This window comes from Apium graveolens, chromosome 3 (genome assembly GCF_009905375.1).
Source record: "Apium graveolens cultivar Ventura chromosome 3, ASM990537v1, whole genome shotgun sequence".
NCBI lineage: Eukaryota > Viridiplantae > Streptophyta > Magnoliopsida > Apiales > Apiaceae > Apium > Apium graveolens.
This window is the reverse complement of record NC_133649.1, coordinates 254,589,816-254,614,980: the sequence shown is the minus strand read 5'-3', so window position 1 is coordinate 254,614,980 and position 25,165 is coordinate 254,589,816. Positions and strand designations below refer to the sequence as shown.

General features: G+C 39.8%; 1 protein-coding gene and 1 non-coding gene across 2 annotated transcripts; one reads left to right on the top strand and one right to left on the bottom strand.

Annotated features, from left to right (window-relative positions):
* Positions 1 to 235: 235 nt before the first annotated feature.
* Positions 236 to 342, bottom strand: LOC141715506 (small nucleolar RNA R71). The gene has a single exon (XR_012572266.1). It is a non-coding gene; the product is annotated as a small nucleolar RNA R71 (small nucleolar RNA).
* A 1,370-nt stretch (positions 343 to 1,712) lies between these two features.
* On the top strand, positions 1,713 to 24,264 carry LOC141714953 (uncharacterized). Its single transcript, XM_074518445.1, has 2 exons — positions 1,713 to 2,060; positions 24,151 to 24,264. The coding sequence occupies exons 1-2, from the start codon at positions 1,713 to 1,715 to the stop codon at positions 24,262 to 24,264; spliced, it is 462 nt and encodes a 153-aa protein (XP_074374546.1).
* The last annotated feature ends 901 nt before the right edge of the window (positions 24,265 to 25,165 follow it).

The window sequence follows — 25,165 nt, the reverse complement described above, 5'->3', positions numbered from 1 at the left end:
TGGGGGTTCTCCAACGGAAGATCCCAATATGAATATTAGGGATTTCATCGAGATCTGTGACACCTTCAATTTCAACAGTGTTTCGGATGATGCTGTGAAACTGAGACTTTTCCCATTTTCTCTGAGGGATAAAGCTAAGAGCTAGTTGCACTCTCTACCACCAGGTTCTATTACAACAAGGGAGGATCTTGCTCATAAATTTCTTACTAAATTCTTCCCTATGGCAAAAACAACTGCAATTAGGAATGCTCTTACACAATTTACGCAACAATCAGGTGAATCTCTATGTGAAGCCTGGGAGTGCTACAAGAAGATGCTTAGGAAGTGTCCTCATCATGGAATGCCTGACTGGATGGTGATAAATTGCTTTTATAATGGTTTGGAAACACAGTCAAGACCAATGCTCGATGCAGCATCGAGTGGAGCTTTATGGGCTAAGAGCTATGAGGAAGCTTATGAGCTAATTGAGATGATGGCCATTAATGAATATCAGAATACAACTCAGAGACTACCACAAGGAAAGGTAGCAGGAATCCTGGAGGTGGACACAACTACGGCTATTGTTGCTCATCTAAAAGCGTCGACTATGAAGATCGATTCTCTGACCAATATGGTGTTCATCAAATAACTAGTGTTTGTAAGCTTTGTGCAGGTTCGCATGCGACAGAGTAATGTGCTATATCTAGTGAATCAGCTCAGTTTGTGAGCAACTTTCAGAGGTCGCAGCAACTAGTTCCTACCACGTATCGTCCTAACAACCGCAACCAGCCTAACTTTAGCTGGAGTAATAATCAGGATGGTATGCAACAACCACAACAGCCATACCCGCAGTTTGGAAACAAGCAATTTAATCCTTCTGGTTTTCGACAACAGTTTGCACCAAGGCAGCAATTTCAGCCACAGGGGATGCAACAGCAATCTCACGGAGGTGCCGGTCTGTCTTCGAATGAAAAATCTGAATTAGAGGAGTTGAGGCTTATGTGCAAGAGCCAAGCGGTTTCAATCAAAACTATAGAGAATCAAATAGGGCAGATTGCTAACGCCCTATTGAACAGACCACAAGGAACTCATCCATATGATACAAAAGCTAATCCAGGAAAGAGGGAAATCAAAGAACAGTTGAAGGCAATCACCTTGAGGTCTGGAAAGGTCTCTAGCCCTCAAAATCAAAAAATCTAATAATTTTCTTTAGAAGGGCAGCGCGCCCGAGCCAATAAAGAGCGCGCCCGCGCCAATAAAGACCCGCGCCCTCTCAAATTCCAGAAATTGATAATTTTGCTGATTCAGCTGAGAAAAAGGATGGCAAAGCGGAACCGAAGAAGAATGTTATTGAAAACACTACTTCTAAGGATAATACAGGGGTTAAACAAGTCTATCTGCCTCCTCCATATCCTAAAAGGCTTCAGAAGTAGAAGTTCGACAAGCAGTTTGCCAAGGTTTTGGAGGATTTCAAGAAGTTGCACATTAACATACCTTTTGCGGAAGCTCTAGAACAAATGCCGAGCTATGCTAAGTTCATGAAGGGTATTCTATCTCGGAAGCTAAAACTTGAGGAGTTGGAAAACGTTGCTCTAACGGAAGAGTGCAGTGTTTTGCTACAACATAAACTTCCTTCTAAGCTTAAAGATCCAGGAAGCTTCACGATACCGTGTACCATTTGCAATCTATCTTTCAACAAGTATTTGTGTGACTTGGGAGCTAGTATCAATCTGATGCCCTTGTCCATTTTCAAGAAACTTGGTCTGCCTAATCCAAAACCAGTAAACATATCCTTGCAACTGCCTGACCGTTCTATCACTTATCCGCGAGGAGTAGTGGAGCATGTCTTGGTTAAAGTGGATAAACTCATCTTCCCTGCTGATTTTGTCATTCTGGACTTCGAGGAATTTAAGAAGATTCCCATTATCTTGGGGAGACCATTCTTAGCTACATGCCGAACTTTGATCGATGTACAGAAGGGTGAGCTTAATATGAGGGTTCAGGGTCAGGACGTGACTTTCAATGTCTTCAATGCAATGAGTTTCCCTACTGATGAAGAGGAGTGCTTTAAAGTAGAGTTGGTCAGCTCTATAGTGACTTCAGAGCTTGATCAAATGCTAAGGACTGATGCCTTAGAGAGAGCCTTGACAGGGGAATCTGATAGTGAAGATGAAGAGGGGGCAGAGCAGCTGTAGTATTTGATTGCTTCTCCATGGAAAAGGAGATTGGATTTGCCATTCGAGTCTGTTGGATTAGCAGAGCTGAAGAATTCTTAGGAGCATCCCAAACCATCTATTGAGGAAGCTCCCACGCTTGAGCTCAAACCACTGTCTGATCACTTGAGGTATGCTTTTTTAGGAGATGCATCTACTTCGCCTGTTATTATTGTATCTGACCTTTCAGTTAGTGATGAAGACAATCTCTTAAGAATTCTAAGAGAGTTTAAATTAACAATTGGATGGACTAAAGCAGATATCAAGGGAATCAACCCTTCTTACTGTAGTAAAATTCTGCTTGAGGAAGGAAGTAAGCCAACAGTTGAATAGCAGAGAAGACTCAATCCTATCATGAAGGAAGTAGTGAAGAAAGAAATTCTTAAATGGCTGGATGCAGGGATCATCTATCCTATTTCTGATAGTTCATGGGTGAGCCCAGTGTAGTGTGTGCCTAAGAAAGGAGGCATTATAGTTGTTGCTAATGAAAATAATGAGCTCATTCCTACTCGGACAGTCACAGGATGGAAAGTATGCATGGATTATCGGAAGCTGAATAAAGCCACCAGGAAGGATCACTTCCCTCTTCCATTCATTGATCAAATGCTTGAAAGGTTGGCTGGCCATGAATATCATTATCTTCTAGATGGGTATTCGGGATATAATCAGATTTGCAATGCCCCAGAAGATCAAGAGAAGACCAATTTTACTTGTTCTTTTGGCACTTTTCGCTTTCCGTCGAGTTTCTTTCGAATTTTGTGGTGCACCTGCTACTTTTCTGAGATGCATGATGGCCGTATTCTCAGAAATGATTGGTACTGATGTGGAGGTGTTCATGGATGACTATTCTGTGTTCGGGACTTTTTATGAATAATGTTTGCATAATCTTGGCTTGGTGCCGAAAAGATGCGTTGAGACCAATCTGGTGCTCAACTGGGAAAAATGTCACTTCATGGTGCAACAGGGTATCATTCTTGGGCACAAAGTGTCTAGAAAAGGTCTTGAAGTGGATAAGGCCAATGTGGGGGTTATTGAAAATCTTCCTCCACCAATCTCAGTTAAAGGAATTCGCAGTTTTCTTGGTCATGCGGGTTTTTATCGGTGATTCATCAAATATTTTTCCAAAATCTCTAAACCCTTGTGTTAGGTCACACACACTGTAGAAGGGGGTTGAATACAGTGTTTATCATAATCAAATCGAACTAAAGAACTCAAGTAACAGAAAACAAACTTTATTCAATATAATAAACTTTGTTACAATATGGAACTGTCCTCTCTCAGTGATGAACAAATATCACGAGAGTTGCTAGGGTTACAATGAATATTATTCTTGATAATGATAACACATGTAGTGTAAACCCTATGTTTGTGCTTATATACTACACAGTTACAAGATAATCACTAATTGTTATGGAATATAATTCTGCTTCCTAAAATATATCAATCAGTTATCTTTTCTTCCAAGTATTCTATTCTTTATAGAATTCCTTCTTCATGCATATCTCTTCTTGCGTTTGTCTTGATCTTCTTTCCTTTCAATCAGCCGCCTTCTTTATCTGAAAGTCTCCTTAAGTCCTGATATTATCTCCTGATAAATATGTCCTGATAACTTAAGTTCTGACCACTTAAGTTCTGACTTCAGTATAAGTGCTGATTTCCAGTTAAGTACTGATTTGTCCTGTTTAAGTAAGATCTGAAAACTAAACATAAATAATATTAGACATGACATTATCAAATATATCTAACAATCTCCCCCAACTTGTAAATTAGCATAATATACAAGTTTAACCGATATTTGATGATGTTAAAAACATTAAGTACAAATCCATGAGAATTTGACTAGATAACTACAACTTACAGTCCTTAAAGCTTTACCAACTTTAACTTCTGATAACAGCTTCAGTCTGTATACACATCAGAATTTGAGCAGTTGTAGATCTTGACTTGGCTTCAATTACTGATCTCTTTGATGTCAGGAGTTGTTCTGAGATAGTTCTTTAACAAACATCTCTCAGCATATTTAAGTTCATCAATCATCCTCCTTTTAGCATTCTTCAATTCAACTATATCTTCACCGATTTGAAAGATAGAAACCCTGAGATCATTTATTCTAGCTTTCCTTATGTCCTGATCCAGTCTGATCAAATATGCCTTGTCAGACTCAAGATTGAATTCTACAGCTTTATAACCCAGAAAGGTAGTTATAATCTTAGCAGAGTTAGGCTTCATCTCAACAATATCACCCTTGTGATCTCTGTACTTGGGACAATATGTGCTGTCAGACTTTACAGAATAAAGCTTCTTCTGTCTCTGAATTTGAGTCTTCAAATAATTTGCAGCACTTATCTGTTAATCTGTTCTTCACTTGAAGTAAGAATAAAACATGTTCTAGTTCCTCAAAATACTTCAGTGGTATAACATTCTCCCTTATGTGGCAAACCCTTCCATCTGTCATGAAATATAACAAGATGTGTTCCGTCAAGAAGTTATGGTAAAGCATATGTACAGATTCAAGCTGATTCAATCTTTCAGGACTTGCTCCAACACCTGGTTCACTCAAGGAAGTTGGATCATTGGTTGTGTTCTGCACTCTTCTTTCATCAGCACTACCTAATCCAGATTTATATCTTGCTTCCTTTCCTGTAACTACTCTTGCTTCAAAACCACTTGTTGCAGTCTTCAAAGATTGAGTCTGTTTGGCTTTAGTGAATCCTGGTAAGAGTAACCTTGAGGATTTAACATGAGCAATATCAGAGGTTTCCTTTAACTTATCTTCTGATATCAAGCTAACTTGAGCTATGTCAGAGGTTGCTTGCTTCAGTGTCATATCAGAACTTACTATATCTTGACTCTGAACAACTTGAGCCATGTCAGAGGTTGTTTCCCGAGTTTCCCGGATCATCTTTTCCATCATCCTTTCCCTTCAGTGTCTTGATAGGTTTGCATTTGGACTTAATTACTTTCTCCCCTTTTTTGGCATCAATAGGTAATAGAAGAGAGACAAGCAATTCCACTGAGGATTGAATCTCATTCGAGTTGATTTTGATGAGAAGCTTGATTCTTCAAAATTTCATCAATCTGAGACTGTTGCTTCTCTTGGGTTTTCTCAATGTAGGCAATTCTATCAAAGGTAGGTTGCAAAAACCTTTTCTTTTCAAGTTTCAGATTCATATCTTGCTGGATCAAGTTTTCTTGAATTTTATTCACCTTGTCATGAGTTATTGAGTGTTGACTTTGAAGGTGCCTTGTACTCAATGCAGTAACTCTCAGCTGAGTCTTGAAATCATCATTTATCAGCATTTCATCAGCTTTTGCAAGATGCTCAGCAAGAATCTTTTCAGAAGGAACAAAGGTAACTGTGTTCCACTCCTTAGTCCACTCCTGTCCTCTAGGAGTTTCACTCCAAAGTACTGGTGCTTCCCCTGTAACAAACTTCTTGACTATCTCAGCTTTATGAACAATTTGTTGAGGTGCATGTCCTGATGGACCAGCTGCACTAACATCTACATTAGTAGCAGCAGCTTCACCAGTAACTTTATCATTAGCAACATCAGAACTTATAGAATCAGCATCAGCAGCATCCTCTGATAAAAGAGTAGTATGAGAGGCTATGGAGACTTCAACATCATCCTCTAAGGACTGATCTTCAATTAAGTTCTGATCAACATCCATATTCTAATGCTCACCTAAAATCTGATCTTCAGTATCTAGATGTAGAGAAGGTGTTGTAGGCAATTCTGGATTAAAATCAGTATCAAGAAGTGGTGTTGGTGGTGGAGTGATTTGAGGAGGTGGAGCTTCTAAGTACAGAACCTCAGGCACAATCAGGTTGTGAATATCAATCTCAGCACTTATTTCTGGGTCTTCAGTATGTACTGGTTCATTTACAGGAGACAGAGGAGTAGGCAGTCTGTCTTGAGTAGATTCTGGGTGTACTGAAGGAAGAAAATCAACAACAATTGGTTCTGTTGGGATCAGAGATTCCTGACCCCCTTCCTTAGCTCCTTCTTCCAGAATGTGATGATACACTGACAGGCCTCCTGGCTCTTTGCTTTTTTATGTCTCTTTGAAGGTGGAGAGACTGTGGGAGTTTCATCAGAATACATCCTTCTAAGTCTTTTGAGAAGCTTAGAACTCCTAGTTTTAACATCCTTCTGAGAGGAAATCTTCTCAGCTTCTTCAACAACAGATTCTGATACTGGACCTGTTCCTCACTGTCTGACTCATCTCTTAAAACAATCCTCCTTCTCTTCAGTTGTGTCTGAGGTACAGTCCTTGTCCTCTTGGGCTTTGAAGATGAAGGCCTCACAGGATGTGCTAATGATGAAGGTTGAGATGTCTGTGAAGGTTTGAAATATGTTCTGATTGAGGGTTGAGTAGGTTGAGGTTGAGAAGTTTGAGGTGTAGATGTGGTATGTTCTTATTTTTCCTGCAAAAAGAAGCCAGATGGTTAGAATTTCCACAGTTATGACATGTTTTTCTAGGAGCATTAGGAACAGGCTTGTAATCATTACTTTTATTCACACCTTCCTTTCCATTCCTATTTTTCCTTGGTAACTTTACCTTGTTTACATTCTTAACATCTTTCAGCTTATGCTTAAGTTGCTTCTTTGTCATTAAGCCTATGTTTACTTCAGCTGGCCCTGTTTTGGTATGTCAGAAGTTTTTTTTCTCTTTAACTTCTGATTTATAAGTATCAGACTTTACAGCTACAAACTTAACAGGTTTTACCTTTGGCTTTTGTTTAATAACTATAGGCTCAATTTCTACAGTTCCTTTATCATTCTTGTCATCTCCATAACCTAAGCCCTCTTTCCAGTTTCCACTACTTAACAAATTCTGAGTTGTTCTGCCAGAGTTAGTCCAAGTTCTGATAATCTCTCTTTCCTTTTCTAACTCAGTTTTTAGAGATTCATTCATTTTAAGTACTTAACATAAAAAGCATCATCTCTATCTTTCTGAGTTTGATGGAACATGACTAACTCTTTTTCTAAATAATCATTCCTCTTTTTACAAGCAAGACTTTCAGAAGTTAATCTTTCACATGTTAAATTTTGATCTCTACAACTAATGAACATGGTTTTAAGATATCTTCTCAACTCATTAATATCATCAGTATGAAAGGCATAAGTAGTTTGAGGGTACCTTTAACTCAGCACCATCAGAACTGCTATCAGCATTTTCCATCAAGGCATAGTTCTCCTCACTTTCAGAATCTGAAGTATCTGTCCAGCTTTTCTTCTTTGTGACAAGAGCCTTGCCTTTGTCACTCTTCACTTTCTTGCAATCAGGAGATATGTGGCCTTTCTCACCACAGTTGTAGCATTTGACATTTGTGTAATCTCCTCTGACAGACTTCCCTCCTTTGCCTTCAGATTTCCCGAAACTCTTCTTATCAGAACTTGAACCTTTCCTGGGAAATTTCCTTCCCTTCCTGAATTTTCTGTATGCAATCCTTGTGATTCCTGTAACACCCCCAGATCCGGGGTCGGGGATCCGGGTCGTCACTGGTCTTTCTTTCCATAATATCACTTCACTTAATTAATAATAAATAACCTTATGCTGTGACCCCACTACCCGTTGCATGAACTGGCCCATGGGATCCATGTCCTGGGTTTGGTACTGGTTGCTCAACCTCAGTTTCTCCTTCTTCAGCCTCTAATCTCAAATCCCTCAACATCATATGTTTCCTCTTCCTCTTCATACAGGGAGTCATCCTGTTCCATATAATCCTCATCTTCCTCTTCACTGTGTTCCTGGTTCCTATCATCCTGGTTATGGCTTCCCTGGTCCTCAGATCCAGGGTTCGCCCTAGTTCCAATCTTTCTTGGCGGCATGATTCTGATAATAAAAAAAAATTATTGGGAAATTCAACGTTAGGTCACAATCATATACAATATTGTGCCTTGCACAGCTTCATAATAGGGAGAACGTATATCGCAATTCTATTATTTTAAGAAAGTTCTAATACGAAGTGCAGTAATAATAATGATAAAAACAGTGACCTCGTCACTAATGAACTGAACCGAAGGAAACAAATATATACATAATGCGAGAAATACATAGTTTGATCTGGTCAAAAGTACAACAGTGTTACAGTCATCTGTCCCAAAAGTGATACACAAGAGTCTATCTGTCTAGTCAGAAAAAGGGATGCTATATACAAGTCAGTTATCCCGGAAAATTGGCTCTTACTAAGGCCTCGGCTAACTAGACAACTAGACTATTCCATCGTCAATCCTGAATCATACACCGGAGTGGGTCAGCTCCCATACCCTTTCCATCGTACGACGGAAAATATAGTCGGCCTGCCGCCTGGAGATCCTACCATGCCTGTCCCCCTTGAGCGATCTGAGCCTCGCTCGGGATGTGAGCTCTATCCCCGTAAGCTCCCTCCTCAAGGATCGGGGTATAGAAGCCCTAGTCTCATAAGCTTGGGTACGCCTACCTGCCCTCTCTGCATCCAACTCCCTCCTGGCCTCATCCAGTCGGCCCTCGGCAACAACCACTCGGGTCCTCAGAACATCCGGAACATATCCATGAGCTAACGAAGACTGCCTGTGGGCAGGGTCAAGAGGTGGTGAATCTGGAGCCGCTGAGGGTGCCTCCTCGGTCTGCCTAGGCTCGGAAGTATGGGTCTCCGAGCTATCATCATCGGGAATCCAAGATAGTGGTGGAGGGGTAGGGGCTCTGACCACCGGAAGTGTGGGTAATGGGGTACCAGCATACACTACCATAGGTCCAACACGCTCCTCATCTACTGGGACCTCATCCGGGTCCTCCTCATCTGGAATAGCAATAACCTCTGTCTTTGACTCCTCTGAGGGGTCCTCCTCATCTGAAATAGCAATGACCTCCGTCTCTGACTCCTCTGAGGGGTCCTCCTCATCCTCCTCCATCTCAGGCTCCTCCTGATCCTCAACATCTAGCAGTGCCTCATCATGCTCATGCTCGAACATCTCAGGGTCCTCTATCTCAGGCGCCTACGCATTAAACGAGCTAAGTTACTATCATGATACTTATAAGGGTTCCCGTAAGGGTTTTAACTGTCAGCACTACTTTAAGTAGTCCGACCATGAACTTGGCAAGAGTTCTTATTATCTTTGTGAGTTCGTTATTATATCGTCGCATCATCTCTGAGGTTTATAACGCTTAGCTCTGATACCATTTCTGTAACACCCCCAGATCCGGGGTCGGGGATCCGGGTCGTCACGGTCTTTCTTTTCATAATATCACTTCACTTAATTAATAATAAATAACCTTATGCTGTGACCCCACACTAACACACACCACAACCCGTTATAGTCTCAGAGATGAAATTGAAATAAGTACAAGCCTTTGAATCCACAATTTAAAAGTTATTACAACCCAAAATGATTACTTGATAATTTATAGTTAATTGCCATTATCTGCCACAAGTTATAATTATACATAATTTGATTCTCAAAAGTAGAGTGCCTGATCTACCAATAGATCTACCTCTGCAGCTATAGCAGCCACAACATCATCGGGAAGACGCGGGACGCTTTCCACGCGCTTGCGCTGGGTCTGCTGGAGTCTGGCCATCTTTCCTAACTGTTGTTGTGTGATGAAGAAATAAAGCAAGAGTGAGCCTTACAGCTCGCAAGATAATATATAGTGATAACAATAATATAAGTATCTAAATGGATACTTACTAGAATCTTTTATCAAGTGTAAGATAATTACTTACTAGATATAAGTAAAAACAAGGGATGAAGTTACCAAATACTTCACTACACTTATATCATTTATAAAGCTACTTGAACTACCACTGTTCAAAGTATATAATGAGCTTTTACCAGTTCATCACATAGATGAGACTACAAGACAATATTTGAATAGATTAAATCTTTGAAATATTATTAAAGGAAATGAAGTTATGATATACTTCATTAAGTTCTGATATATATATATATATATATATCCACATATACATCTTCTTTATACATTTCCTGAAAACCTCTGTCATGTAAAGTATGAACAGAGTTTGAAACATCCAATAAATTTTGGGAAAGGAAAAGAATTTTGGCATAAACCAGGTATCTTGCTGATCAGGCAAGGATACCAATAAGTAACCTTTTCTACTAGTAGATGGACGAATTCCCCACTGGTCATCACCCTGGTCTCAATAGGACCTTATGCTGGACTGCCACTCAGCCACTTATGCATTTGATGGACTCCCACTGAGCCACTTACACTATCATGGACGCCCACTGAGCCCATGTTGCTTATGCCGACTCAATAGATGGACTTACTTCCCGAACGTTGGGTAAGTAATCAATTCATTTACCAAAACTGCAACCTTGTTGCGAATATAAAATACACCACAGAGCCGGATCCCTCAGGTTTTGAGCGAGTATTTAAATCCCCTTAAAAAGGAAGATCTTAAATATTAAAATGAGTTTTGGGATCCGCTCTAACTTTTAAAAATCATTTTGAAGATTCGAAAACACTTTAAAGAGTGTTTGGAGTAAAGCTGATTTAATGAAGTAAATCAGTCCCCAGTATATTTAGAAAATGTCTGAATATTATTATTTAAATAATATTCCCATAAAGAATAATTGAGGTAGAAGTTGGAAAACTTATACTTGAACTGAATAGCAAATAATCAAAGATATACTTATACGAAAGTAATATCTTTATTTGAATAATCAAAAATAAGTTTGATTATCGAACATTATTCTTTTATAAAATAAAGAATATTATTCAGTAATAAGTGGAGTCATAATACCTCGAATGAATATTATAAATAATATTCATTAAATAAAAATAAAGGAATCATACATCCTCAAATGAATATTCAAATAATATTCCATTAATACAATAAAAGGAGTCATAAGTCCTCAAAAGAATATTCAAGTAATATTCAAATGATAAAACAAACTGAGTCATAAGCCCTCGAATGAATATTCGAAATAGGATTCAATTAATAAAATATAAGTTATCGAATAAACCTTATTCGATTAATAGTTTGGAAAACTATAACCACATATATATATAAGTATATATATATATATATATTTATATATATATATACAAAATCTACTCGGGATCCTCGACTCCCGGTTTTAGAAAATATTTCCACCTTTTGGGTCCCTATACTAAGGGTATATGCAACTTACCGCTATCCTCTAGCATAGGTATTATCAACTGAATCAATAGATATATATAGCAAGAATACGAAACAGGCATGCATATATATATATATCATAGCAGCATGCTTTAATATATTGCAACATTTGCTAATTAACCAACATGCATCTATCGCAAGATAATGCAAATACATATATACATCACAACAACAGTATAAGGGGTAGAAAACTTGCATGAGCGACTTGGGGTGATAAAAGGCTCGGGACGAGTCTGGTAACCTATAAACAACAAGTAAGTTGGAATTAAACCAAAGTCACTTGTAAATCTATACTTTAACTAACTTAGACTCTAACGCTTGTTTTGCGCTTACTGATTCGCTTAAGTCACTCGAGTACCCTCGGCTCCACCATTTTTAATAATTTAACCTTTACGAGTTTTAAGGCGATTCCTTCGCGAGTGTCTTACCAACTGCCTTACACACTTACCATAAATGTTTCATACATTAATTAACCCTTTTTGGTCTTTAACCTATGTTTCAAAGTAAGGCGAGGGGAAAAGTTTTGTTCGCGAAACGCCGTTACTTGAAACGGTCGTTTCTCCTAAACCGTGCATCGGAATCGAATGAACTACATATCAAAACGAAGCTCGTAACATGAACTATCTAAACATGGCAATGGTCAAAATCTAGTAGGGGTTCTCGGGTCCTAATGTTATGCACAAAAACAGTCTATAGAAAATCGGATGTTACGACAGCTATGTTTACGCGATTTCCCAATTTAAAATCATTCAAAACCAACCCAATTCAACCTCAACTCAAACATACAACCAACATCCATCCTTATCACATCATATCAGCCCCAACCAATTCAATTTTAACATTCATACTTATGCCTAAGCTTGAATTTAACTATACTACAATCTTTTAACCAAAACAACAACATTTACCATCCCATTTTAATACCATTTCAATCCCAAACTCTAAATCACAAACATTAAGCTACAATATCACCCTACTAATCAAAATCATCTTATAATACATAGGAATCTAGGGTTTGGAGATGATATACCTTCCTTGAAGTGGTGGGAGGAGCTAGGAAGCCTTAAGAAGCTTTGAGAAGTCTTAGGAATGCTTGGATCTTCAAGGAAATCAAGAAAAAATTCAAGTTAAAAACTTGAAAACACTATTCATTGTCTTCTTCATTGATTAAATGAAGAAGATTGAGAAGGAATTGATGGCTTAAACTCATGATATAGCCCTAACTAAGCATAAAGATGATTAGGGAATTATCTTACCAATTTAGGAGGCTTGGATCTTGAGTTTTGAATTTCCTTGCCTTTAAAATGTCAAAAAGCCGAGAGCATGAAGAACAATGCCTTGGTTTCTTTTTTTGATTTTGATGAAAAATGATTTGCTTGGCTTGGTTGGTTTGATTTTGTGTTTGTTTTAGTAAATTACCTAGTTGCCCTTGATTTTGTGTGGTTAAAAAGCCACCACATCTCCTTCCTTCCCATGTCATGCCCATGTCATGTGGTGATGTCATCTTTCCCTCCTTGTCCTCTTCTCATTGGTTGGGTGACATCACTCTCTCTAATCCCTTTGATTAACTTCCTAATTGTTTGCCTAATGACCGCTGATCTGTTATACGGTTCGCTTAACTTTCATTTTCAGTTTATCGTTTGAAGGATCATACCCGGGATCTTATTACTTAGGTTCCCTTAACCTTTCTCAATACATTATATTCCTTTTTATGATCCTCTATTATAATCCTTTAATTTAAATCCTTTTTATCCTGCTACCTTATACTCAATTCTTTCCGTATCTAGTGGATTTCCGGGAAAAACCAAAGTGTTCAGAAATTGGATTCTGACGATCTTTACATACACTCATATTCCACATAGAGTACTAATAAAATCTCAGAATATCCATCATAGAACCCCTACATAGTGTGGCATGAAAAGTTTTCTCATTCAGCAAAAACACTATTCACAAGGGTTACAAAAAGTTGAAATTTTTTTTGGGGTTATTACAGTCTCCCCTACTTAAAAGGATTCCGTCCCGGAATCAAACAGAAAACAAATGGGGGTACTTTTCTAGCATTGTGCTCTCTAGTTCCCAAGTTGATTCTTCCACATTATGATTCTGCTATAGTACTCTGACTAGCTTGATTACTTTGTTCCGAAGCACCTGCTCCTTCTTATCTATAATCCTTACTGGCCTCTCCACGTAAGTTAGATCTGGCTGCATATCCACCTGCTCGTACTCCACTATGTGTCTGGCATCCCGATGATACTTCCTTAGCATTGACACATGGAACACATTATGAACTTGTTGCAAATTAGGGGGTAAGGCTAGCTCGTAAGCTAACTTTCCATTCCGTCTTAATATCTCAAAAGGTCCAATGTATCTTGGGCTTAGTTTTCCTTTCCTTCCGAACCTCATTAATCCCTTCCAAGGGGATACCTTTAGCAGTACTAAGGTCCCGACTTCATATTCCTTGTCCTTTCGGGCTAGGTCTGCATATTTCTTCTGTCTGTCTTGGGCTGCTACAAGCCGTCCTCTGATGAGATCCACTATATCTTTGGTCCTTTGGACCACTTCGGGTCCGAGCATCTTCCGCTCCCCCACTTTATCCCAGTATAAGGGAGATCGACACCTTCTTCCGTACAGGGCCTCATAAGGCAGCATTCCGATGCTAGCATGAAAGCTATTGTTCTAAGAAAACTCGATCAACGGCAAGTGATCATCCCAACTCCCTTTAAAGTCTATTGCACAGACTCTCAACATATCCTCTAGTGTCTGGATGGTCCTTTCACTCTGCCCATCCGTCTGGGGATGGTACGCGGTACTCATATTTAACTTGGTCCCCGCACATTCCTGAAAGCTCCTCCAAAATCTGGAGTTGAACCTGGGGTCTCGGTCTGAGACAATGGATGCTGGGACTCCATGTCACGTTACTATTTCCTTAAGGTAAATGTCCACCAGTCTATCGACTGTGTATCTCTCATTGATAGGAATGAAATGAGCTGACTTTATCAGTCGGTCTATAATTACCCAAATGGCGTCGTGATTGGCTTTCTTCCTTGGCAAGCCTACAACAAAATCCATCGCTATCTGTTCCCATTTCCATTCGGGAATCTCCAGGGGTCGTAAGAGTCCACTGGGTCTCTGGTGCTCTGCCTTTACCCTTTGGCAAGTCAAACATTTGCTTACCCATTCTGCTACGTCCCTCTTCATGTTGGGCCACCAGTAATATTCCTTCAAATCCCTATACATCTTGGTACTTCCCGGGTGAATGGAATACCTTGAACTATGGCTTTACTCCAATATCTCATCTTTAAGCTCTTGAACATTCAGAACCCAAATCCGGTAGGAGTACCTCATTATCCCTTTATCATCTTTCTCAGTATGGATCTCCTCTCCAGTCATTGACTATCTGCCTTCATTCATTATTTTCTCCTGGCACAATCTGATCTTTTCCAATAACTCGGGCTGCATTGAGATCTCAAAAAGCTTTTCAGTTCCGGTTCCAGTTACCTTTACTTCTATTTCCATTCTCTCAAAATCCCTTATCAATTCTTCCGAAGTTGTTATCATTCTGAGTCTTTCCTTTCTACTAAGGGCATCAGCCACCACATTGGCTTTCCCTGGATGATAGAGAATCTCACAATCATAGTCCTTGATTAGTTCTAACCATCTCCTCTGGCGCATGTTGAGCTCTTTCTGCGTAAATATGTACTTGAGGCTCTTATGGTCTGTGAAAATCTCGCACTTCTCTCCATACAAGTAGTGCCTCCAAATTTTTAAGGCAAATACTATTGCCGCGAGCTCAAGGTCATGAGTAGGATATCTAACCTCGTATTCCTTCAGTTGTCTCGACGCATACGCAATCACTTTACCGTGCTGCATAAGCACACACCCTAGTCCTTTGTGCGACGCGTCACTATATATCACAAAATCTCCTTTTCCGTCCGGCAATGCCAACACCGGAGCCGTTATCAACCTTTTCTTTAATTCCTGAAAACTGTTCTCGTATTTCTCCGTCCATTCAAACTTCTCTGTCTTACGAGTAAGTCGGGTCAAAGGGGCTGCGATCTTCGCAAAGTCCTGTACAAATCTACGATAGTAGCCGGCCAATCCTATGAAACTCCTTACCTCTGTGGGTGTGGTTGGCCTTTCCCAATTTGAGTCCGCCTCTATCATGGAGGGGTCGACCAATACTCCTTCTTTATTGATCACATGTCCTAAAAACTGTACTTCATTCCGCCAGAATTCACACTTCGAGAATTTGGCATATAACTGTTCCTCTCTGAGTATTCCTAGAGCTATCCTCAAATGCTCTGCATGTTCTATCTCAGTCCTTGAGTAGATCAAAATATCATCAATAAAAACTATCACACATTTGTCTAAGTACTTCTTAAATACTCTATTCATTAAATCCATGAAAGCCGCTGGGGTGTTGGTTAATCCAAAGGACATTACCAAGAACTCATAATGCCCATACCTGGTACGGAACGCTGTCTTGGAAATATCTTCGGGTTTAATCTTTAGTTGGTGATATCCAGTTCTCAGGTCGATCTTGGAAAAATAAACAGCATCCTTTAGCTGGTCGAACAGATCGTCTATTCTAGGTAATGGGTACCTGTTCTTTATGGTTAGCTTGTTCAACTCTCGATAGTCTATGCACAGCCTCATGCTCCCATCTTTCTTCTTAACAAATAAAACTGGTGCTCCCCATGGAGACACACTGGGTCTTATCATACCCTTATCCAAGAGTTCCTGCAATTGGATAGCTAATTCCTTCATTTCTAACGGGGCTAACCGGTAAGGTGCTTTTGAAACTGGCGCCGTCCCTGGGGCCAACTCAATAGCAAATTCAATCACTCTATCAGGGTGGTAATCCCGGAAGGTCTTGTGGGAATACATCTTCAAATTCGTTGACTACTGGAATATCTTGTAAGTTAGGCACCTCCTTCTGCGTGTCCACCATATAGGCTAGGTAGGCCTCACTTCCTTTTCGTAGCATCCTTTTGGCCTGGGCCATGGTCAAAAATTTATGCGTCTGCCTCTTTCCTCTAAATATAACTTCTTTCTTCCCTGGGACATTTAGCTTAACTTTCTTCCCTTTACAGTCTATCTGAGCATCATTGCTAGATAGCCAGTCCATTCCCAAAATTACATCAAACTCCCCTAATTTAAAAAGAATCAGATCAACACTAAAGGATTGCTCCCCTATGCCTATCTCACAGGCGGGGTGAATCTGGTTAACATGAATAATTTCATGATTGGCTATTTCTACTTGCAAGGGTTCTATCAAGGGTTCAGCCTTAAGTCTTAACTTACGCGCAAAGTCCTTTGATATAAAAGATTTAGTTGCTCCCGAATCAAATAAAACATTTGCACTGACTGAATTTAGAGAAAGGGTACCTGCTATCACATCTGAATCTTTCATAGCATCCTGGACTGTCATGTTGAAAGTCCTCGCAGTAGGTGGCTTATTAGAAGCAGCCCTGCTTGCTCCCGAAGCTGCTGGTTTGTTCATTGGGCATTCCCTCTTCCAATGACCTGGGCGTCCACACTGATGACAAGTGGTGGTTGGAATGACGGCAGGGGTTGATGATGGGCACTTAGTTGAATAGTGGCCTTCCCGACCGCACTTAAAGCAGGTTACTGGCTTTCCTTTACACTCCCCAGTGTGATTCCTTCCACATATGTTACAGGCTGGCAATGGGGGTCGAGACTGGTTGGAATAGGACATTCTTGATTTCTGGCCGCCCTGGCTCACAGCTCACACTCATTGGCCGCTTAAACCCAGTGTTCCTTCCTGGTAGGGACACTGCTCCTCGATTAAATCTAGTTGGGAAGCTCCTTCCTACGGAACCTCCATCCATGCTCATACTTTTCCTCTTTATTCCTTTCTTCTCTCTTTCCTTCTGCATCTGTTCACTTCCGACTTCTACAATCAGTTGCCTTTTGCACCAGAGTGGCATAGTTCGTAAGCTCAAGGATTGCCACCCTATTCTGAATCCACGGTTTCAGTCCCTGCTGAAACCTCCTAGCTTTCTTTTCCTCGGTGCTCACAAACTCCGGCACAAACCTTGATAACTCAGTAAATTTCGCTTCGTACTCTGCTACAGACAAGTTATTCTGCTTTAGCTCCAAGAACTTGAGCTCCATCTGGTTTTCCATAAACCTCGGGAAATACTTTCCCAGAAACAACTGACTAAATCTCTCCCAGGTTATAATAGCATCTATCTCCATGTTTTTCTTGGCCTCCCACCAGTAGTTAGCTTCTCTTTTCAGAAGGTAGGTAGCAAATACAGTCTTCTCTGCCTCATCGGTACTCAAAATCTCAAAGGATTTCTCCATTTCCTTTAACCATGCCCTTGCCTCAACTGGGTCGGCTGATCCGTGGAACTCAGGGGGCTTAAAGGACTTAAAAGCCCTGAAAGAGTTTGCCACAGTATTGTTATTTCCTTGAGGGGGTGGGTTGGGTTGACGTTCCAAATTCTGCCATTGGAGTTGCATGAACTGGCCCATGGGATCCATGCCTGGGTTTGGTACTGGTTGCTCAACCTCAGTTTCTCCTTCTTCAGCCTCTATCTCAAATCCCTCAACATCATATGTTTCCTCTTCCTCTTCATACAGGGAGTCATCCTATTCCACATAATCTTCATCTTCCTCTTCACTGTGTTCCTGGTTCCTATCATCCTGGTTATGGCTTCCCTGGTCCTCAGATCCAGGGTTCGCCCTAGTTCCAATCTTTCTTGGCGGCATGATTCTGATAATAAAAAAAATTATTGGGAAATTCAACGTTAGGTCACAATCATATACAACATTGTGCCTTGCACAACTTCATAATGGGGAGAACGTATATCGCAATTTTATTATTTTAAGAAAGTTCTAATACGAAGTGCAGTAATAATAATGATAAAAACAGTGACCTCGTCACTAATGAACTGAACCGAAGGAAACAAATATATACATAATACGAGAAATACATAGTTTGATCTGGTCAAAAGTACAACAGTGCTACAGTCATCTGTCCCAAAAGTGATACACAAGAGTCTATCTGTCTAGTCAGAAAAAGGGATGCTATATACAAGTCAACTATCCCGGAAAATTGGCTCTTACTAAGGCCTCGGCTAACTAGACAACTAGACTATTCCATCGTCAATCCTGAATCATACACCGGAGCGGGTCAGCTCCCATACCCTTTCCATCGCACGACGGAAAATATAGTCGGCCTGCCGCCTGGAGATCCTACCATGCCTGTCCCCCTGGAGCGATCTGAGCCTCGCTCGGGATGTGAGCTCTATCCCCGTAAGCTCCCTCCTCAAGGATCGGGGTATAGAAGCCCTAGTCTTATAAGCTCGGGTATGCCTACCCGCCCTCTCTGCATCCAACTCCCTCCTGGCCTCATCCAGTCGGCCCTCGGCAACAGCCACTCGGGTCCTCAGAACATCCTGAACATATCCATGAGCTAACGAAGACTGCCTGTGGGCAGGGTCAAGAGGTGATGAATCCGGAGCCGCTGAGGGTGCCTCCTCGGTCTGCCTAGGCTCGGAAGTATGGGTCTCTGAGTTGTCATCATCGGGAATCCAAGATAGTGGTGGAGGGGTAGGGGCTCTGACCACCGGAAGTGTGGGTAATGGGGTACCAGCATACACTACCATAGGTCCAACACGCTCCTCAGCTACTGGGACCTCATCCGGGTCCTCCTCATCTGGAATAGCAATAACCTCTGTCTCTGACTCCTCTGAGGGGTCCTCCTCATCTGAAATAGCAATGACCTCCGTCTCTGACTCCTCTGAGGGGTCCTCCTCATCCTCCTCCATCTCAGGCTCCTCCTGATCCTCAACATCTAGCAGTGCCTCATCAATGCTCACGCTCGAACATCTCTGGGTCCTCTATCTCAGGCGTCTACACATTAAACGAGCTAAGTTACTATCATGATACTTATAAGGGTTCCCGTAAGGGTTTTAACTGTCAGCACTACTTTAAGTAGTCCGACCATGAACTTGGCAAGAGTTCTTATTATCTTTGTGAGTTCGTTATTATATCGTCGCATCATCTCTGAGGTTTATAACGCTTAGCTCTGATACCATTTCGGTAACACCCTCAGATCCGGGGTCGGGGATCCGGGTCGTCACGGTCTTTCTTTCCATAATATCACTTCACTTAATTAATAATAAATAACCTTATGTTGTGACCCCATACTAACACACACCACAACCCGTTATAGTCTCAGAGATGAAATTGAAATAAGTACAAGTCTTTGAATCCACAATTTAAAAGTTATTACAACCCAAAATGATTACTTGATAATTCACAGTTAATTGCCATTATCTGCCACAAGTTATAATTATACATAATTTGATTCTCAAAAGTAGAGTGCTTGATCTACCAATAGATCTACCTCTGCAGCTATAGCAGCCACAACATCATCGGGAAGACGCGGGACGCTTCCCACGCGCTTGCGCTGGGTCTGCTGGAGTCTGGCCATCTTTCCAAAACTGTTGTTGTGTGATGAAGAAATAAAGCAAGAGTGAGCCTTACAGCTCGCAAGATAATATATAGTGATAACAATAATATAAGTATCTAAATGGATACTTACTAGAATCTTTTATCAAGTGTAAGATAATTACTTACTAGATATAAGTAAAAACAAGGGATGAAGTTACCAAATACTTCACTACACTTATATCATTTATAAAGCTACTTGAACTACCACTGTTCAAAGTATATAATGAGCTTTTACCAGTTCATCACATAGATGAGACTACAAGACAATATTTGAATAGATTAAATCTTTGAAATATTATTAAAGGAAATGAAGTTATGATATACTTCATTAAGTTCTGATATATATATATATATATATATATCCACATATACATCTTCTTTATACATTTCCTGAAAACCTCTGTCATGTAAAGTATGAACAGAGTTTGAAACATCCAATAAATTTTGGGAAAGGAAAAGAATACATATATACATCACAACAACAGTATAACAGGTAGAAAACTTGCCTGAGCGACTTGGGGTGATAAAAGGCTCGGGACGAGTCTGGTAACCTATAAACAACAAGTAAGTTGGAATTAAACCAAAGTCACTTGTAAATCTATACTTTAACTAACTTAGACTCTAACGCTTGTTTTGCGCTTACTGATTCGCTTAAGTCACTCGAGTACCCTCGGCTCCACCATTTTTAATAATTTAACCTTTACGAGTTTTAAGGCGATTCCTTCGCGAGTGTCTTACCAACTGCCTAACACACTTACCATAAATGTTTCATACATTAATTAACCCTTTTTGGTCTTTAACCTATGTTTCAAAGTAAGGCGAGGGGAAAAGTTTCGTTCGCGAAACGCCGTTACTTGAAACGGTCGTTTCTCCTAAACCGTGCATCCGAATCGAACGAACTACATATCAAAACGAAGCTCGTAACATGAGCTATCTAAAAATGGCAATGGTCAGAATCTAGCAGGGGGTTCTCGTGTCCTAATGTTATGCACAAAAACAGTCTAAAGAAATCGGACGTTACGACGGCTATGTTTACGCGATTTCCCAATTTAAAACCATTCAAAACCAACCCAATTCAACCTCAAATCAAACATACAACCAACATCCATCCTTATCACATCATATCAGCCCCAACCAATTCAATTTTAACATTCATACTTATGCCTAAGCTTGAATTTAACTATACTACAATCTTTTAACCAAAACAACAACATTTACCATTCCATTTCAATACCATTTCAATCCCAAACTCTAAATCACAAACATTAAGCTACAATATCACCCTACAAATCAAAATCATCTTATAATACATAGGAATCTAGGTTTTGGAGATGATATACCTTCCTTGAAGTGGTGGGAGGAGCTAGGAAGCCTTAAGAAGCTTTGAGAAGTCTTAGGAATGCTTGGATCTTCAAGGAAATCAAGAAAAAATTCAAGTTAAAAACTTGAAAACACTATTCATTGTCTTCTTCATTGATTAAATGAAGAAGATGGAGAAGGAATTGATGGCTTAAACTCATGATATAGCCCTAACTAAGCATAAAGATGATTAGGGAATTATCTTACCAATTTAGGAGGCTTGGATCTTGAGTTTTGAATTTCCTTGCCTTTAAAATGTCAAAAAGCCGAGAGCATGAAGAACAATGCCTTGGTTTCTTTTTTTGATTTTGATGAAAAATGATTTGCTTGGCTTGGTTGGTTTGATTTTGTGTTTGTTTTAGTAAATTACCTAGTTGCCCTTGATTTTGTGTGGTTAAAAAGCCACCACATCTCCTTCCTTCCCATGTCATGCCCATGTCATGTGGTGATGTCATCTTTCCCTCCTTGTCCTCTTCTCATTGGTTGGGTGACATCACTCTCTCTAATCCCTTTGATTAACTTCCTAATTGTTTGCCTAATGACCGCTGATCTGTTATACGGTTCGCTTAACTTTCATTTTCGTTTATCGTTTGAAGGATCATACCCGGGATCTTATTACTTAGGTTCCCTTAACCTTTCTCAATACATTATATTCCTTTTTATGATCCTCTATTATAATCCTTTAATTTAAATCCTTTTTATCCTGCTACCTTATACTCAATTCTTTCCGTATCTAGTGGATTTCCGGGAAAAACCAAAGTGTTCGGAAATTGGATTCTGACGATCTTTACATACACTCATATACCACATAGAGTACTAATAAAATCTCAGAATATCCATAATAGAACCCCTACATAGTGTGGCATGAAAAGTTTTTTCATTCAGCAAAAACACTATTCATAAGGGTTACAAAAAGTTAAATTTTTTTTGGGGTTATTACAATTCCTTTCACCATAAGAGCACATAGCTTCATCATCGCTTCATCAGCATCCATCTCAGGCAGGCTTTCAGTTTCTGAGTCATCATCACTATCAGAACTTGATGACTCAGTATCAGACTTTGTGATAAGAGCTTTTCCCTTGCCTTTCCTTGAGGTAGCTGCTTTGGGAGATTCCTCCTCAGCCTTAAGAGCAACTATCCTTGACTTTCCTCATTTCCTCTTGCTTCTTTGTTCCATATCAAGTTCATGAGTCTTGAGCATCCCATAAATTTCATCAAGAGTTGTTTCTTCAAGATTATAGTTGTCTCTTATAATGGTGGCCTTCAAATCCCATCTTTCAGGAAGTGCTAACAGGAATTTAAGATTTGAATCCTCAAGGTCATATTCCTTGTCAACTAGTGACAAATTATTCAAGAGTTTGACACATCTTTCATATAAACCAGTTAATGACTCATCAGGCTTTGAGTCAAAGTGTTCATACTCTTGAGTGAGTATAGTCTTCCTGTTCTTCTTAATTGATTCGGTTCCCTGGCATCTTATCTCCAAAGCATCCCATATCTCCTTTGCAGTCTTGCAGTTGATTACCCTGTTTGACATTACATTATCAATAGCACTATGCAGCAAGTGTCGTACCTTAGCATCCTTAGCAATTGATGAGATATCTTCATCAGTATAATCACTCTTCTCCTTTGGTACAGACTTTGCTGGTTGACCTGCAACTAAAACAGAGAGTTTGGTTGGCTTGTGTGGTCCTTCATTGATTCTGTCAAGGTATTCTGGATCAGTAGCTTCCAGAAACATAGACATTCTCACCTTCCATATGGAATATTCAGATAGTTTCAGTATGGGAACTCTAATAGTCTCATATCGACTATGGATTTGAGTCTTTGGAGGTTCTTTAGTTTTGGTGGGCTTGGTTGGAGTTTCTTCTTTAGACATGATTGTTTTTGGATCTTAAACTGTTTCTGTGTTAACAGATCTGCTCTGATACCACTTGTTAGGTCACACACACTGTAGAAGGGGGTTGAATACAGTGTTTATCACAATCAAATCGAACTAAAGAACTCAAGTAACAGAAAACAAACTTTATTCAATATAATAAACTTTTTTATAATATGGAACTGTCCTCTCTCAGTGATGGACAAATATCACGAGAGTTGCTAGGGTTACAATGAATATTATTCTCGATAATGATAACACTTGTAGTGTAAACCCTATGTCTGTGTTTATATACTACACAGTTACAAGATAATTGCTAATTGATATGGAATATAATTATGCTTCTTAAAATATATCAATTAGTTATCTTTTCTTCCAAGTATTCTATTCTTCATAGAATTCCTTCTTCATGCATATCTCTTCTTTTGTTTGTCTTGATCTTCTTTCCTTTCAATCAGCCGCCTTCCTTATATGAAAGTCTCCTTAATTCTTGATATTATCTCCTGATAAATATCTCCTGATAACTTAAGTTCTGACCATTTAAGTACTGACTTCAGTATAAGTGCTGATTTCCAGTTAAGTACTGATTTGTCCTGTTTAAGTAAGATCTGAAAACTAAACACAAATCATATTAGACATGACATTATCAAATATATCTAACACCTTTTGCAATCTGTTGGAGAAGGATGTTCCTTTCAAATTTGATGAAGAATGTCTAGCTGCTTTTGAGAGCTTGAAGAGGAGTTCGACTACAACACCTGTTATTATTGCACCTGATTGGGATGAGCCCTTCGAGATGATGTGTGATGCTAGTGAATTTTGCAGTGGGATCTATTCTTGGTCAGAGGAAGAAGAAAATTTTCCATGTGGTTTACTATTCTAGTAAAACCCTGAATGGTGCTCAGCTGAATTACACTACTATAGAGAAGGAGATTTTGGCGATTGTCTATGGTTTTGAGAAATTTCGATCTTACTTACTTGGGACAAAAGTGACGGTTTTCACTGATCATGCTTCTACTCGATATCTCGTCTCGAAGAAAGATTTAAAACCTCAATTGATTAGATGGATTCTCTTGTTACAGGAATTCGAGCTGGAAATCAAAGACACGAAAGGTACTGAAAATAAGGTAGCGGATCATCTCTCACGTTTGGAAGATCAAGGCAAAGCTTCACAGGATAAGACTGTTGATCAATGAATCTTTTCCAGATGAGTATCTTTTTGGCAAGAAGAAGAACCATGGTTTGCAGATATTGTGAACTATCTTGTGAGTAATGTTATTCCCCCAGAATTCTCTTATGCTCAAAGGAAGAAGTTTTTACATGAGGTGAAGTGGTTTCGATGGGATAAGCCGTTCTTGTTTAGATAAGGAGAATATCAGATTATTAGAAGGTACATTCCGTATAGTGAGACGGAGGGTATCTTGCGAGACTGTCATTCTACTGTGTATGGTGGCCATTATGGTGGAGAGAAAACAGTTACTGTATCCTTCAAGCGGGATTTTTCTGGCCTACGTTATATAAAGATGCTCATCAGTTCGTGTTGAGATGTGATCGCTGCCAAATGGTTATAAATATGTCCAAGAGAGACGAGATGCCTCACAATGTTCTTCTTGAAGTTGAGATTTTCGATGTTAGGGGAATCGACTTCATGGGGCCATTTGTCTCGTCATGTAATAATCAGTATAATCTTTTGGTGGTGAATTATATGTCCAAATGGGTTGAGGTTAAAACTTTTCCAACCAACGATGCGAAGGTGGTGCTAATTTTTCTTCATAAGCAGATATTCACACATTTCGGTACTCCAAGGGTCATAATCAGTGATGAGGGATCGCATTTTTGCAATCGCAAGTTCACTACATTGATGGAAAGGTATCACGTGAATCATCATGTTGCCACAGTCTACCATCCTCAAACTAATGGGCAAGCTGAAGTGTCGAATTGAGAGATCAAGCGAATCTTGGAGAAGGTTATGAGTCCATCAAGGAAAGATTGGTCGTTGAAGCTAGATGAAGCTTTTTGGGCCTAAAGAACGGCATTCAAGACAACTCTATGCATGTCTCCTTTCCAGTTGGTGTATGGTAAGGCATGTCATCTGCC

Bases quoted from the DNA above. Each gene is read 5' to 3' on its own strand.
- LOC141714953 (XM_074518445.1), top strand. From the start codon at position 1,713: ATGCCCTTGTCCATTTTCAAGAAACTTGGTCTGCCTAATCCAAAACCA. The intron at 2,061-24,150 runs GTCAGCTCTATA...CTCTTGTTACAG, and splicing joins AGTGCTTTAAAGTAGAGTTG to GAATTCGAGCTGGAAATCAA.